Here is a 17277-nt window from a genome sequence, read left to right on the forward strand (position 1 = left end):
AAATTAAAACAGTATGTTGGATGTGCCACGCAATGCTCAATTGGTGGGAACTAGTGCGTTAGCGCAGTTAGCTTGTTAACGTGTTGATGCCGTCCAGCCCCACGCACGGGGCGATCCACGGTAACTCGTTAACGGAGATTTGCTGCGTTATGGCGTTAATGTCATTTTAACGAGATTAACGCTGACAGCACTAGTGGGAACACAACGAATATCACTGCACATTTACGTCGACATCATCCTAGTGCAAAGACAAATGGAAGCAGACAAAAACAACAAGCACGCATGCTACAAACTTTACCCGAGTCATTTAGACAGCCGTTAGCACATGATTCTCCATATGGGGACCTGGTATGTTTAATATGCTGCTGAGAATATAGCCCAGAAGAAGCGTATAGTATAGCTTTTATTTTGGAAAGAGACATTTCTCTGTAATAAACTCTCTTTTCCAAAGATGAGTGATTTCTCGATCGGATAGATTTATTTTTTTTATTATTATGTTGTTTCAGCAACATTACATTTAAAAACTGTACTTCTGAGTTAAAATATATATTTATAATTTTAATAAATGGCAAATTAAAAAGGCATGAACATTTTTTTGTATCGAAAAAATATCGAACCGTGACACCAAAGTATCAAACCGAACCGTGAATTTTGTGTATCGTTGCACCCCTAGTATTGACAGCAGCAAAAGGTGTCATATAGCAAAAAAAAGCTGCTGGTTTTAGACCTGAAAACATATTTTTTGCTTCACACCACTTCTCTATGGGGGAATTACTTTATGTCACCAGAAGGCTTTTTGCATAAACCCTTCAGTCCTTTTAAATTTCATAAATCACAAAACGAACTACAAATCCCTGCTCAAAATCATCGCAGATGATTGGTTGCGGCTCACTTAAACGCCACTGTGCATGTCTGCATATGGCTCTTCAATCACGTCAATCAATTCGGTTAAATCCGGACCAATCAGGTCCGGGGGTTTCCCTTGGTGGGCGGGACTGTAGTGCTTCCTCACACAGCAGGCTCGTTTCCTAGACGTTGCTAACAACCTGCTGCCTGCAACTTTCGCCTGTCTCCTCGTGCACTGTCGTTTTCCAGCTGAGGGGTGTTCGATATGTGCGCGAGGATGCAGCCGTGTCCACACTGAGAGTCCCCCTCAGCTCCGTGCCGGCTGCATGGTGCTCCGTGTCTCTCTGCCTGCTTTCTGACGCTTGAGGTTGCAGTCTGGCCTCCAGCCGCGACTGCGAATTAACTTCATTGCTCAGCGTCGCCTTGCTATGTTTATTTTATAAAGATGGCGGTGAAGGGGACACTGTAAACTAAATGACTGTCAGAAACATCGCCTCCATTTGTAATATGGTGAGTAACTCGCTGCTTTTCCGTGTTGATATCGATCCGCTTGCAGGCACTGTGCTGAACCTGTGTGTGTGTGTGATGAGTCGCCTCCCACCTGCACCCAGAGAATGTGCACACTGCAGGTTTTTTTTTTAAAACGAGTATACACAGTAGTTTAAATCGTGGCCCCATACTTTAGTTAGTTGTCGCTCAGACAGGGCCCCTTTTGTGCACCTTTGCACGCTGAAGCTTGCCAGTGTTCTGACAAACCATCCTCCTTTGGCAAAACGTCCTACCATAAGTAGTTTATGCACATTTCTGCTGTCACAGAGTAATTCCACCACAAATTTAACTAGGTATGATGGTTTGCCACTTAACTTTGCCCATCACAGTATGCTGTAGCTTATATTCATATAGCCAGGACGGTTTGCCACTTCATTTTACCCGTTAAAGTATGTTTGTAGGTCACATTCACAAAGGTAGCCTGGTTTGGCACTTCATTTTACCCATCAGAGTATGTTTCTAGATCTTATTAACAAAGGTAGGACGATTTGCCACTTAATTTTAGCTGTTAAAATATGCTTGTAGGTCACATTCACAAAGGTAGGACGGTTCGCCACTTAAATTTGTGTTGTGCCCATACGCAGAAACAATGGGTAGGATGGTTTGTCAGGTAGGATGGATTCCCAGAACACGTGGAGCGTTTGCATTGTGTGTTGCATCCTGGCGAGACAACACAATGTACAGTTTGTATAGTTGTCACCGGTGATTGACAAGAGGGATGGGGGAGCGTGCTGCCTTTGACAGCTTGGTGTGATTGCATAATGTGGTGCTGCAGCAAAGGACCGGTTACATCCTGGTAGCATAGAGCAGGAATCTGCACTAATCTGTGCTCCTGGTGTGTTCAGGGGCAGTGAAGAGTGGGTAAGAACAGACTTAAACGGCTCTGCCTAATGCCAGTGGCCTTTGCTTTATTTAGACTAGATGCTAATGTGAAAAGCCTGCAGTGTCAGTCAGAGCTGCTAGAGTTCTTAGATTGCACAGACTGATATATTAATCCATATCTCATCAGGATGTGTGGTGTTTTTCTTTTGTTTCTATATATATTTTCTATCTATCTATCTATCTATCTATCTATCCATATCCATATCCATATATATATATATATATATATATATATATATATATATATATATATATATATAGTTCAGTATTATTTATAGAGCACCAAATTACAATAACAGACACCTCAAGGCACTTTATATTGTAAGGCAAAGACAGTATGAGCACTTGGTGACAATGGGAAGGAAAAACTCCCCTTTAACAGGAAAAAAACCCTCTAGCAGGAGCAGGCTCATGGAAGGGCAGCCATCTGCCACAACTTGTTGAGGGGTGTGGGGAGGAAGACAAGACAAAAGACACATTGTGAAAGAGAGAGCTGAGATTAATAATAAGACATGGGTAAATGAACAGTGCTGTATAAATACACTGAGTGAAAAGAGGTGAGTGAAGAAGAAACACTCATGGGAAGCCTCCAGCAGCCTCTGTATATTTCAGTGAAACCAAATGCGGTTTTTAAATGTAATGTTGCTAAAATAAAAAAAATAAATCTATCTGATCGAGAAATCACTCATCTTTGGAAAAGAGAGTTTACAGAGAAATGTCTCTTTCCAAAATAAAAGCTATACTATACGCTTCTTCTGGGCTATATTCTCAGCAGCATATTAAACATACCAGGTCCCCATACGGAGAATCATATGCTAACGGTTGTCTAAATGACTCGGGTAAAGTTTGTAGCATGCGTGCTTGTTGTTTTTGTCTGCTTCCACTTGTCTTTGCACTAGGATGATGTCGGCGTAAATAAGATAAGATAAGATAACCTTTATTAGTCCCACACGTGGGAAATTTGTTTTGTCACAGCAGGAAGTGGACAGTGCAAAAGTTATGAGGCAAAAATTAGAATACAATAAGAATAAATACAGTACACAACTGTACAGAATAGAATAAAATAAAATAAATATACAATAAGATAAAAATAGAATACAAATACTATATACAACTGAGTAAAAATACAACGATGACAGAAAGGATTATTGCACTTAGTATTATTGCATATGTATGGATGTGTGTGCTTGATCAGTTAAAGTCTTTATTATGGAGTCTGACAGCAGTGGGGAGGAAAGACCTGCGAAATCTCTCCGTCCCACACCGTGGGTGCCGCAGTCTCCCACTGAAGGAGCTGCTCAGTGCTGTCACAGTCTGCTGCATGGGGTGGGAGATGTTGTCCATCAGGTGATGTGCAGTGATATTCGTTGTGTTCCCACTAGTGCTGTCAGCGTTAATCTCGTTAAAATGACATTAACGCCATAACGCAGCAAATCTCCGTTAACGAGTTACCGCGGATCGCCCCGTGCGTGGGGCTGGACGGCGTCAACACGTTAACAAGCTAACTGCGCTAACGCACTAGTTCCCACCAATTGAGCATTGCGTGGCACATCCAACATACTGTTTTAATTTTGTCCATGACGCGCTTACCATCAGGGTCATGCTTCACATGAAAACCAAGATAGTTCCAAACGCCAGATCTGAATGAAGGTGGGGGAGGTTCAATTTCGAGCTTAGCTTCCGTCTTGCTAGCTTACGCTGCGCTCAGTGGATCTGCACTCAACAGTGCAGCCTAGGCGGAGTAGTCGAACACAGATTCACTGAGCGCTCAACACAGACAGCATCGTCAGAAGAAAAGTTGATAAAATAAATAAAAAATTTTGTATTGTTCGATACATATGCGTACCGAACGGTTCAATACCGATACGAGTATTGTTGCATCCCTAATATATAACTACACTAGTGAAAGCCTCCCAACAAATGTTTCACCAAACATAAAGCAGGAACAAGCAGTTCACAGGGAAGCCATCTTCATGTGAATTTAAAAAAAAAAAATAATAATAATAATTTTTTTTTATCCTGATCGAAATATCATATCGGCGCATCCCCCAGTCAGTAGGTCCCTAACCCTATTTATTAAATAATCTTAACTAAGTAATCTAATCGAGATGTTACAAGTTAAGGACGCACTGATGGATATGGGCCGATAAAATGCTGCAGTGTATTGCACCAGTCATTATATTATCATTATTATTATTATTATTAGTATCCATGGATTTTTCTTAACACCGACTAACCTAAATTGCACGTTTTTGGACTGTGGAAGGAAGCCGAAGTACCTGGAGAAAACTCGTGCAGGAGTAAGGAGAACATGTAGACTGCACACATGCAGGGCAACAGGTTCAAATTAGGAACCTTCTTGCTGTGAAGCAACAGTGCACCTTCAGTGTTAGATGAATAATTGTTATTTCAAGCTTCTGCCTTAATCAAAAAAATATGTAGAAAGGAGCATAATATGTCTCCTTTAAGAATTTATTCCTTTCTAAATTAACAATACCACTGCCCGCTTCCTGTTATCAGGAGGAGCTCAAATTTCAAAGTGTGGTTTCAGATGTCAGTAAAGGTTGGATGTGATATTTCATGTGTGGATTCTCCTTGGTAATTCGTCTCTCCTGGGACCTGCATGTCTCCCAAAACATTGGAGACTGGAAGTGGTAAGCCGGACAGACGGGTATCCATTGTTTGCTTTGACAGATGAGAAATGACAGTCATTAGAAGTCAAAGCCTTCCCCAACCTAAATTGTCTGCTGTGTTCACTCAACAAAGCTGTGATTCATTTGAAAAAGCTTTGAGCTCTGACAAGAGATAAGTGCTCTGTCTCAGCAATTGGGTGCAGCAAGAGTCCCGACTTTTGATACGGGTCTACCTGTTTAGACTATATCCGTTTTCTACATTGACATGACTTGTTGTTCTGACGAAAGGAAGCAAGATGTGCAGAAGTGTGTGCTTTCTGCAGAAAATTGAGATCTTTACATATTCCAGAAATAATAATTTTATTAATTACAGAAAAAGTCAGTTTTGTTTTGCCTCATAGCTGCAGATGTATAGCTGCTCCTGGCCCTTGACTATGCATCATTTCCATATTCATTTGCCTGTATATTCACACACCGGACTAAGCAAATAAGTCTGTCACTGAAATCTACTGAAATGATTCAAATGGAATATGAGATGATTACGATGACAGAGCGTCTCGTGTTTTGTCCTCTCAGGGCACCAATGCCTCTGCTCTGGAGAAAGACATCGGCCCGGAGCAATTCCCAATCAACGAACACTACTTCGGATTGGTCAATGTGAGTATCACTAAATCCTCGCTTGCATTAACAAAAGCCATTGCCAAACAACAGTGGTGTCATTTTTCAAAACAAAATGCCACGGGACCGCAGTGAGTCATGTCCTCGGCTGGTCAGCGGGTATTCGAGGTAACAATGTTGTTTGTGAGACTCTTGGCCAAACGGGGATGTTCTGTTTCCTTAATGAGACATTTATGTAAACACACAAGTTTCTCAACGCTCTAGACACTGTGTCTGCCAAATGGATAACAACAATAGAACACACTGGCGTTTTTCCACGAGCTATTAACAGATAATCTAAAAGAAATATTCGAGTCCTTGTTTTAAATCGCTTCCTCATCACGGTTTTGTGTCGATGTCTCCCTGTGGTTTTCTCCCTCAGTTTGGAAACACGTGTTACTGTAACTCAGTGCTCCAGGCTCTGTACTTCTGCCGGCCTTTCCGGGAGAATGTGCTGGCGTACAAAGCCCAGCAGAAAAAGAAGGAGAACCTGCTCACGTGCCTGGCTGACCTCTTCCACTCCATTGCCACGCAGAAGAAAAAAGTTGGCGTCATACCGCCCAAGAAATTCATCTCCCGCCTACGGAAGGAGAACGGTGAGCATACATCATAATGAAAGTTTCACAGTCGGCCTTTGTTATATCATGTGCTGGAATTGTATGAACACAGAAAAAGAATAAGAACTGTGAGGTCTACGCCATCTACAGTGGCAGGAAGTTACACGAACCTTATATTTTGGATAATGGACCTTGTGGTAAAAAATATAAACATATGTTTGGTTTTTTTGTGTTTGTTTTTGGTTTTTTCCCGATTGCCAAGAATTGCATAAACACTTTATTCTTCTATATGTATGTCCAGATGTACTCTTGATTAAGTAGTGGACAGTCCTCAAGATCTACTTTTCAAAGTCCGCCAACCCTTCCTGTCTGAACAAGGACTACCGTCAGCCCAGTTGGGGTTTGTTCCTGGGATGAAAACCTCACTGGAGAGGCAGCTCAGCATATTTTTTAGTTATTGTTCACAAAGTACTTGGCTAATTTGCAGAGAAGCACCTTATAAATATTTGCTAATTAATTTGTCACTTCCCCAAAGCAACAAGTACCCCCATATTCTGATAATACAGGGTTTAAGGGCACTTGGATCTCATCTCAGTTAATCGTTTATGAACCTTGTGTCATACAGGCTGCTTAGACTTATTTTGCAATTTTGGTTGTAAAAGTTACAAAGTACTTCTGATCTTTCAGGAACCGTTCAAATTTTCTCTTTAGCTCGAAATAGTTGAGGAGTTACAGTAATATGAAAAGCACATGGTAATCTCTGTGCCGAGCTGATTTTTCTTCCTGTGTTCAGACAGCAGTGCCTTGTGAATGCTTTGTGCTGCCATGAAACACCAAATATCCCCTTAAAGGTCACTTTTTCTTCTTCCCGAAACCGTTTGAATTGTGTCTCTAGCACAAATGGTAACTGAGTTACTGTCATTTATAGAGTGCTTGTAAAATGGGCCTGCCACTGGTGCTGTTTAAAAATAAATAAATAAATAAAAAGGGGTTAATCCCATTGAGGTGTCCCAGTTTTAGTGTTCTGGTGTTATGTGCTGGATTACTGGAAGAAGAGTCTCGCATTAATAATTTCTCAGAAGAGTAATTTTTCTTGTCAAAATTTATATGCTCAAAACATTAAGACAGTGTGTTGAAGAATGACTTAAGTGTCCGTCATGTGGATCCTTTCACACACACGTGTCCATAAATGGAGAGCTGAGTGCTGTGGTTTAGTTTAGTGTGCTTTTGAGCTACATTACAGTCTGAATATTTGAAGTGAAAGGCAGGTGCGTGTTGGTGGTAAGGTCATTCAGAGTAGAGCTGACAGAAAGGCTGACTGTTCACTGCTGTCCATATTGAGGAAGCTCTTTATGTGCATGAACAATGCAATCTCTGTTGAGACCCAGCTTTGGTCAGCTGGCTCATCTCTGGACGCTTTTTTTTTTTTTTTTTTTTTTTTCTTCCCCCTCGGCAGCCGCCACCATTCCCTTCTCATTTCCCCCTTTATATACAGATCTGTTAAAACAAAGAATGTGTATGGATGTTTTTATTATAAATAAACCCTGCTGATTTTACTTACAACATGTCAAGGCAGACATTTTCAAAGTGCAGCATCGCAGTGAGAGTAATGCAGGTGTAACAAATCACTGTAATGACAGCTGTTTTCTGCTTGTGCCAATGAACCAGCAGTTATTACTGTTATTAAACACACCTGTAGTTTTCAGAACTACAACAGCTGTTACTTCCCCTGATGTAACATAGAAAGAACCAGTCGATACTGGTCTACCACTTCTTTATCTATACTGGTGCACAGTTTTTACTGTATTCTATAGAAAAAAAGTATATTTTGAGGGGTTAGGAGCAACGTGCTCCAGAAACGTATTTTTTAAAATAAGGTTTAATTAGCTAAAAAGCTAGCTTTAGAGATGGCTTAGGGCAAATTTTGTTAATATATACAGATCTAGGCTAGCTGCTTCTCCCAAGCGCCTGCTTTATGGTAACAGTTACAACCTTATTGGTCCTTTTTTGGGGGGCTCATTGAATAGCTGTGGTCCAGTCCTTTATCTGTAGCACTGATCTATTAAGCTTTCAGATGTTTAAATTGATGCATAGGTTTAAATAACAGCCTCCTGTAGGCCCATTGTGGTAGAAATATTATGTATTTCTATTTATTTCTGCAGGAAGTTGAAGTTGTATGCATTTATCTCTGTCTCCTTCCAGATCTGTTTGACAACTACATGCAACAAGATGCACACGAATTCCTCAACTACCTGCTGAACACCGTGGCTGATATTCTGCAAGAGGAGAAAAAGCAGGAAAAGCAGAACGGGCGCCTCAAGAACAATGGCACCGCCGTCACCACCGAGGCTGAGACGGAGAACAAGACGGAGCCCACGTGGGTTCACGATATCTTTCAAGGCACACTGACCAATGAGACGCGCTGCCTCAACTGTGAAACAGTATGTATGCTCCTGGATTTTCTACACCGTGAGTTTATTAGAGAGGTAGTTTGTGCTATCTGGTAATGGATTTGCTGGTGCACGAACAAGAGATCTCACCTGAATAAGTCTGAAAAGGGGATTAGCTCTTTGCAAAGGTGCTGAGAGACATGGGAAGGAAAAAAAAAAGAGAATCAGTGAGAGCTTCTGAGGAGCTCTGACCACCCGGTTTACGTCAGGGCCGTCTGAGGTTTTGTCCTCACCTTTTTTGAGGGCAAGGAGTGAAACAGGTTCCCCAGAACAACCCCTGCAAAACACCAAGGCGATGCAGGGTGCAGAGACAAAAGCCATTCAGTCAAATAAGCATTTCAAAGACTGGCTGAGTGTGTGTAGGTGTGAGTGGGTGGCTGTTCTGTCACAGAACAGCAGGCTTAGTCTCACTGACTCTGTCAGTGTAACAACAGATGAGTTACATCGGTGTCTCTCGCTGTCTGACAGGTGAGCAGCAAAGATGAGGATTTTCTGGATCTTTCTGTGGATGTAGAGCAGAACACATCAATAACACACTGTCTCAGGTAGTATTGATTTATTATACATTCAGACGGAGCTGACATATTCCCTTTGGTGTGAGTGAGACTCAGTAATTGAGCCTCCTGTGGTCTGCTTGTTCCTCCAGGGACTTTAGTAACACAGAGACTTTGTGCAGTGAATACAAATACTACTGTGAGACATGCTGCAGCAAGCAGGAAGCACAGAAACGGTCAGTAAAGCACTCCGTTTGACCACCAGTGTTATGTTCCTGCAGAAAGGCTCCTTCCTAAGCATGTATTCTTCACTGCAGGATGCGTGTGAAGAAACTTCCTATGATCCTGGCGCTACACCTCAAGAGGTTTAAGTACATGGAGCAGCTGCACCGCTACACCAAGCTGTCCTATCGGGTGGTTTTCCCATTAGAACTCCGTCTCTTTAACACGTCTGGGGATGCAGTCAACCTGGATCGCATGTATGATCTAGTAGCTGTGGTGGTGCACTGTGGAAGGTATAGTATACTGATTATTATACATATAGCAAAAGTACGTGTGATGGATCTTGTCACACCTGGTAAAAGTAGATATGTAAGGCTGTTATTGTGTCATGTTTTGGAATTTAAAAAAATAACACGGTTCATTTTTTTAAGCCTCTACCAACTCACTGATCAGACTTTACATTTTTTCAGCTGACCCATAAAGGCAGTGGAACGAGAACCCCGCACTATGAAACAAATTCAACATTGCCAGGATATTTTTCCTTATCTGGCTTCACCTGCCCCAACGTTAGCAATCAGGCTAAGCAGTTACTCAAAGAGCTTCGTAAGTCAACCTAGGCTTTCCCAATCTGCGTCATCAGAGAAAGACAGAGACTTTAGAAACTGCTGAAAAACTTTAGACCCTGCTGACATCCTCGCTCAGACGTTTGAGGGATCTTCCAGGAATCATGATGTTATTTTCTGGTGAATCAATTGGTCAGTAGGAGGTGATTTCATGCCTGTTGATCGCTTATTGCCAGCGTAACCTGCTACAGAGCTGGGTACATCTGCAACACAAATGACCACAGAGATGTACCTCAGTAAAAAGTGAACCATCTTCCTGAAAATCAGGGGTTAAACCTGCAGTTACCTCGCTAAGTCCCACATCCTGTGTTATAGTTCAGGCTTCAGGTCTCTGGGTAAATCCACACTAATAGGTTTTTATTTTAAAAAGCATACTTTGCATTTTAAAATAAAATACTTCTAAGATAAAGTATTTATTTATAAAAAAAAAAAAAAAGAAGTCTGCTGACGATATAATTGACACTAGACAAAATACTTTACAACTCCACAAATTTATTAGTGCAAAAAAACCATCAATGTATTTTAACTTAAACAAGCAGCTGTTTTTTATGTGCATTAAAGTTATATACAATTTAACAGTGAAAATGCAAATTCCTTGCTGACAGTTTAACCAAAAGGCATTTCCAGTGGAAATTGGCCGACAGATCCTCAGGATAACCATGTGTAATATCCATAAATCTTAAAAAGAGGTTATACACACACAATACGGTAATATTATGTTGAAGCACAGTACGTATCACTCCGTGAGGCTCCTGCCTACGATAGCCGTAATGCTCCGACAATCCATCAAGCTGTGCGGGTTCGTAGCTTAGCAAAGTCACACTAAAACATTTGACAGATTTTCGAGTGCCGTGTACATAAAATCGTTTCGAGGTCAGTAAACACAACCAGAATTCAAACATAAGGCACACGGGATTATAAGGGGCACTGCCGATTTTCAGAAAAATCAAAGGATTGATTTAAGGTGTGTGGTATTTTCCAAAAAACGCGGTAATAACGACGGCCCGCTAGCATGCTCTACCAAAAATAGTGCTTTGTTGTGACGAAAGCTAAACCAGTTCCACACCACTGAAGTTGCAGCATTTTTACAAACCAGTTCTGGTTCATCCGTTTCATTCAACGACCCGCTTTCACCCTTCTCATTCTCCACCATGCTTTTTCTGCCATATGCGTATGAAAACAAAGGCACTGCGCATGCGTGTTTTACCCATATTCTATCGCGATATTTCATTTTCTTATTGTTGCCCAACATTATATCGGTATTACCGTGAACGGTATGATATGGCCCAGCCATAATTTTCAACCAGCACAAGTTGAAAAGTGAAATATGAAGTAAAAACTAAAACTGAGTCAGTCCCATAGGCTCCCATTCCAAATCCTCAGTTTCACAACATACCATAATTTTATTTATATAGCACTTTAAAAACAACATATGGCCAACCAAAGTGCTGTACACGAGAAATAAAAAAAATTTAAAAAAAGCAAAATAAGAATAATAAATAAAATAACAAAGCATTAGCAGTGTCAGTTATCCACTGAGTCCAAAGCCAGCAAATAAAAACGAGTTTTTAACCTGGATTTAAAGACCACCACTGAAGTAGATTGCCTAATGTGAAGAGGAGGATCATTCCAAAGCTTCAGGACCACAATAGAGAAAGCTCGGCTAGTTTAGGGACCAAGAGCAACAGCTGCTCAGCTGATCGGAGTGAACAGCAGATGTAAACATGTTTACAGCCTTGTACAGAAACAGTTTTGCACCCTGCAACGAATTTCCTCTTCAGCAGCTGTTAAGGACCTTGCATAATTTAATAATTTAAAATCTGTCAAGTCTTCTTGTTTGCAATATTGTGGGTGTAGCTGCTTTAACTGGCAGGTGGTTGTCCACAAAGGCAGCTGTAAATGGGAACTCTCTGCTGGGCTTCACCACCAGATTGTGGCGCACAAAGTTCAGATTGTCTGGTAACTGAACCACTTCTTTTTCCAGAAAACTAAGTGATGGTCAAAATGTTAACACTGAGGCAATAAAATCTGACTTCCTTACATCACAGTGCCTATGTCCATCTTTTATAATCTTTGCGTCGCCAGCTCTCTCCTTCCTCTTTGTAGAAGTGCACACTTTGTCGAGTGCATTTAAAATTTGTTGCGTCTGTAAAGACTGAATTTGTTCCTGTTACTCCGATCAAACTGGACAGTGTAACACTTTAAAACTTGGCGTGAATGTGTCCTAAAAGATTAGCATGCCTTTTATTCTGTCTTCCTTCTCTCACCCCAACCAGTGGCAGCAGATGGCCCCGCCCCTCCCTGAGCCTGGTACTGCTGGAGGTTTCTTCCTGTTAAAAGGGAGTTTTTCCTTCCCACTGTCGCCAAAGTGCTTGCTCATAGGGGGCCATACGATTGTTGGGTTTTTCTCTGCGTGTGTTATTGTAGGGTCTACCTTACAATATAGAGCGCCTTGAGGCGACTGTTGTTGTGATTTTGCACTATATAAATAGAAATGAATTGAAAAGTGGTGGTTGCACCTGGCCAAGAGCAGTCACTTCCTTCATATTATTACAAGATCTTCACAGATTTAAGGTATTAGCTCTCAAACCACATAAAGTTGCTGCTCAGAATTTCCCAAGTCCCAAATCACTATTAAATGGCAGTGAGTGCACGTGTGGCCAGTTGTGGTTAATTTTGTGCAAACGACAGGAGGAAGTACGCGTGGGCAGAGTTAACGATTTCAATGTTTGTCTTTTGTCTCCTCAGCGGCCCAAATCGAGGTCATTACATCACTATAGTGAAGAGTCATGGCTTCTGGCTGCTGTTTGATGATGACATTGTGGAGGTGCGTGACTGTTAGTGTTGGCCTATTTGTTCCTTGACTCCTCTGTTTGTTTGCATTGCCATTTAATCTCATCTTACCTCTGTTGTGCAGAAAATTGATGCCCAGGCCATTGAGGAGTTTTACGGTCTTACCTCAGATATCTCGAAGAACTCTGAGTCGGGATACATCCTCTTCTACCAATCCAGGGAGTGACGCTGGAGAAGGATAGGAAGGACTTTGTTTTGTTTTTTAAACTTCAGCCTAACAGACTCTTCATCTCCATCCCATCCTGCTCCTCCTCAAGTCAGACCTCTCTGAAGTATGTGCCAATCCTCTGCCCCAGTCTCACCCTCTGGGTTTTACCTCGTCTATTTCTTTTCTCTGTCACTCTCTTTATTTTGATTCTTGTCTTTTAGCCACCTGCATTTGGACTGCACTTTAATATGAAAAGCAAAAATGCTCAACAGCATGATCGGGGAGGAAAAGGTATTGCATCAAGCAGCCACTTGGTGTTCTCAACCAGGAAGGATTTGGTGCACATATAGACAGTTTCAGAAATTGTACTTTATCATTTTTATAAGATCTACATTATGTATAAGATCTACTTCCATGATGTGCCACCCAATCATACTTCCTTCCATTAGGGCTATTCCCCTTCCTTAACTGAGCTTCGGTGTATTTATGTCTTTAGTGGGTGCATGAGAAATGTATGAAGATGGAGACAAACACTGTATAATACGCATTGAGAGATTTCACGCATTTCTAATTTCTCAAGCAATATCTGAACACTAATTGGAGAGAACTCGCAAGCTTTAAACTACCTAAATATAAAGCTGTCAGCTGTTGACGGTAGTAGATTTTATTTTGTCCTGTTAGTCTGACCAGAAGCAATCAGTACTTAAACACTACACGCATAACACTACACATTGGGGGAAAAAAATTCCTGCTGTTTTCACTTAAATCCACTGAATCTTTATACGTTATTCTCATGGAACGCCCCAATTTATTGAACTCTGTATATTTATTACTTTTATATGAAATGCTGGTAACAAAGTAGTAATGTAATTAAGTGAAAGGCTCTTTTGAGAGCTTATACTGTATGTTTAAGCTCTGGCTGTTAAGGATAAAGTGCATGAAACGCACAAGTTGATAGGACAGGTTTAAAAAAAAAAAAAGAAGCTAGGTTTAATTTTGTATTTTACATGTGGAATAAGAGATTAACTTGACGCAAGAGAGACACGACCCATTACTGCCTAATCTTTCGACTGAAAAAGCTAAAACGGTCCAATATGAGGTGAAAGTATCCAGTGTGACGTTTCCTGGTGAGATTAAAATACAGTACATTTAATTGTGAGTAGTAGATGTGCTGTTTGGTTTGGTTTTTCCCCCTCTGTTATGTGTCCCTTTGCAACCTTGGACTGCATTGTCCTTTCTTTTCCATTTCTATGGTGAATTATGGCTTAGGCATTTTCCTTTTAATCCGTCTCTGACTTTGATGATGTGTGCGTGTCTGATGTAGCACACTGCAATCCTGAAAATCTCTTCAAATTTAATGGTGATTGATACGATATCCCCAGTACTGTAAATGATCTCTCTGGCGCTTTTTTCTCGAGCGCAACATCAAACACTTTGTTTTCATGTGAACAACATTCCTGTTTGCTCCACATCCGAGGGAATCACCATTGCAAATACATCTCGTTATAAATAAGACGTAGGAATAGGATTTATGTTAGGTTAGTGTCTGTGTTTGTACATGAGAGGCGTGTTGAATGCGCTCGTTTCTGCTGTCTCATCCACGTAGTCTGTTTTCTGGGTGAAGTCATGACGAACACGTGCCAAAACTGGAGTCTGACCTTGCAACAGTCTTTAACAGAACATTATTTTCTTTGTAAAGATGCAGCTGTACATATATATTATGTAGAGAAACACTTCTGGGAATAGCTAAATATTTTTTTAAAGTTGAGATCTGATAATGTAGAGACGCTCATGGCAAAGATTTTAGCTTAGCGTTAACCGTTAATAAAGAAATACTGTGCTGTTTTACAATCATGATTACATAATCAGAGTACTGAGCAGAAGCCACCATCTGCTGCTTTATGATAACGACTGGGTTAAACTGAGCCAGGGCAGAAAACGGTGGCTGGAATAGCAGACTTTTCAGACCCGGGTGTGATGAGAGAGACTCTTTCACGTGCTGATCTTCCATTAACACTTATGCACTCGCCCTTACTGAGATTTTCAGTCATTGCACTTGGTCTCATGTATCTTACTGTGATGGTGTTCTACCAAGAAGAGCTGAGGTGCAGAGAGTCCTGCACCGTGTGGGACCTGACTGAACTTGTGTGAGGGAAGGAGATGACTCTCCGTTTGGCAGTTAACTGAAAGTGCACTTTATTAGACGATGATGAGCTTCAATGCTTTAACATGATGAACCACAGTCTAACACACTCACTTTGAGTTAGTTTCTTCTGTTCAATAAAAATTGCTATCAACAATGTTTATGAATTGTTTGGTTTTATTCTTCTGTTGCATCACTATACGTGTCAGCTGACCAGTCCTTATCAGTTTTTATTCCATTTTTAAGTTTACTTGGATTTCCTGAGTATGTTTGCTTATTTAGGTTTTGTTTTTATTTTAGAAAATGCTTAAATTGTATGATTTGTCAGAGGTAGAAATAAGGCATTCATAAAGGCTATAACAAGAAGCACCCAGAGAGCACACACTTCCTGTAAGATGGCTCGCTCTTTGGTCAGTATTTACTTTAAAGGTAATAGTATTTAATTTTGTATTTATTTATGTCCTCTTAGTTCTTTTTAAAATGTACTTTAATAAGTTTGTAGTGCAGTAAAATCTTTACTTTCATTACACTATAACAGTATGTAGGGTTGGGTAATGGATGATTAATATCAATTCTTACATAACTTGACATACATAACTTGAGCCTATTATATAACACACTACAATATATTTCTAAATAGGCAACTCATCAACTTGAAAGAGAGGCATATGAAATGTAAAACTGAGATTAGCGGTCCAGTGTGACATGATATTTAGGATTCCCACATACAGATATATTTCTTCCATGTTGACAAGACAACGGCACTAGAATTTCAAGCAGAGTTTTAAAGATCAGATATTTTATAAAATTTTGAACTAAAAAAAAGTTTGACCTTATCTGACCTTGAAGAAGAGGTCAGACGTCCTGCGTAATACTGTATTTAGAATCCCCATATATCACTCCCTGTAGGCCTATATGTTCTTAACATAAATACAAGCAGTAAGTAAGTAAACAAGTTTTAATTTTTTTCTAAATATCATTAGCATTTTCACATTCAGCTCAATTAATCAACCCTTAAGGAGAGGTCAAATGTAAAATCAAATCTTTACATGGTAATTTCTATATGTTGACAACACACACCACACTTGTAAGGATCATAGTTTGATAAAATCTTTGTCAAGCTATGACAAAAATCTACAATCTTTGACCAATAAATCATCACATTGAACTTGAAGACCTTGTTGGATGTAAGGCCATTTTTAACGGACTGTTAACATGACCCCACTCTACGCTTCTACAAAGTTTTATCAGAATTGATTCAAAACATTTCGGGCTATCGTGTTTACACACAGAATGACACTTACGCACGCTAACGATATCAAAAACCTTAACCCCGTTTGCCGCGATAACAAAATAAGCACTCTGAGTCACATCTCAGTAAACATCCCACTCATTTCCCATGCACCAATCCCACTTCAGGTAGGTTGTTTCAGGAAAAAAAGATGTCTGGAATTAACATAAATAAAATATTACAGTATTGTATTACAAGTGTCACAAGAGATCACAAGAGTTCAGGTCATTTGAACTGGATAAATATAACACCAGAGCAATAGTATTGTTGCAAAGATGGGCAAATAAAAACAGTCAGCAAGATCATACTTCTGTACACACTTGTAAATCTATGACTACCTCAGAACAAAGGTATAGTGTCATGGATTCGGCTCAGCTGAATCTGACTAAAATGTTCTGGAGAGGCTTCAGACTGGCAGCATATGCATAACAGCTCCAAACATCTTGAACCTGAATGGCTATTGCATGGAAGACATGGTTCAATATTTCAGCAAGCAAATGTTCGAGAGTGGTGGACAAACATGCAAAACAAATACGGTTATTTCTACAGAAGGAGCGGAAAAGAAATCTCCTCTGGTGTCATAATACTAAATGCACTCAAAGAGCTTTTTACTTGCCCCATTCACCCATTCATACAAGCACTTTTTTCAAGCACTTATTCCCTTTAGGCTACTTAGACATACCTATTATCGTGGCTTAAGAGTTGGCAGTTTGTTTTGTAATTGGAAGGTTGCTGGTTCGAGCCCCGGCTCAGACAGTCTTGGTCGTTGTGTCCTTGGGCAAGACACTTCACCTACCGCCTACTGCTGATGGCCAGAGGGGCCGATGGCGCGGTATGGCAATTACCATCTAGCAAAATATTAGGATCATCTTTAAATTTGTTACTACGTGATAATTTAATATGAGACCACAGAACTGATAACAGTTTGT

At 40.5% G+C, this 17277-nt stretch overlaps 1 protein-coding gene across 3 annotated transcripts in view; it reads left to right on the forward strand.

Annotated features, from left to right (window-relative positions):
- Positions 1–15217, forward strand: part of usp46 (ubiquitin specific peptidase 46) — a 32876-nt gene extending 17659 nt beyond the window's left edge. The window contains exons 1-10 of one of the 3 annotated variants that reach the window (XR_014890693.1): positions 954–1356; positions 5487–5567; positions 5950–6163; positions 8327–8565; positions 9043–9119; positions 9221–9304; positions 9386–9583; positions 12662–12740; positions 12831–13038; positions 13136–15217. Coding sequence is in view for 2 of the 3 variants with exons in the window: in XM_085264433.1 (XP_085120559.1) it covers positions 1321–1356; positions 5487–5567; positions 5950–6163; positions 8327–8565; positions 9043–9119; positions 9221–9304; positions 9386–9583; positions 12662–12740; positions 12831–12932 (1110 nt within the window). In the remaining variant the exon portion in view is untranslated. Of the gene's footprint in view, positions 1–953; positions 1357–5486; positions 5568–5949; positions 6164–8326; positions 8566–9042; positions 9120–9220; positions 9305–9385; positions 9584–12661; positions 12741–12830 lie in introns of those variants that run through there. The other 2 variants (XM_085264433.1, XM_085264434.1) reach the window with 2 other exon arrangements.
- The last annotated feature ends 2060 nt before the right edge of the window (positions 15218–17277 follow it).

This window comes from Mchenga conophoros, linkage group LG23 (genome assembly GCF_057382185.1).
Source record: "Mchenga conophoros isolate Kocher_MC1m ecotype Shallow Benthic linkage group LG23, M_conophoros_male_GT1.1, whole genome shotgun sequence".
NCBI classification, from domain to species: domain Eukaryota; kingdom Metazoa; phylum Chordata; class Actinopteri; order Cichliformes; family Cichlidae; genus Mchenga; species Mchenga conophoros.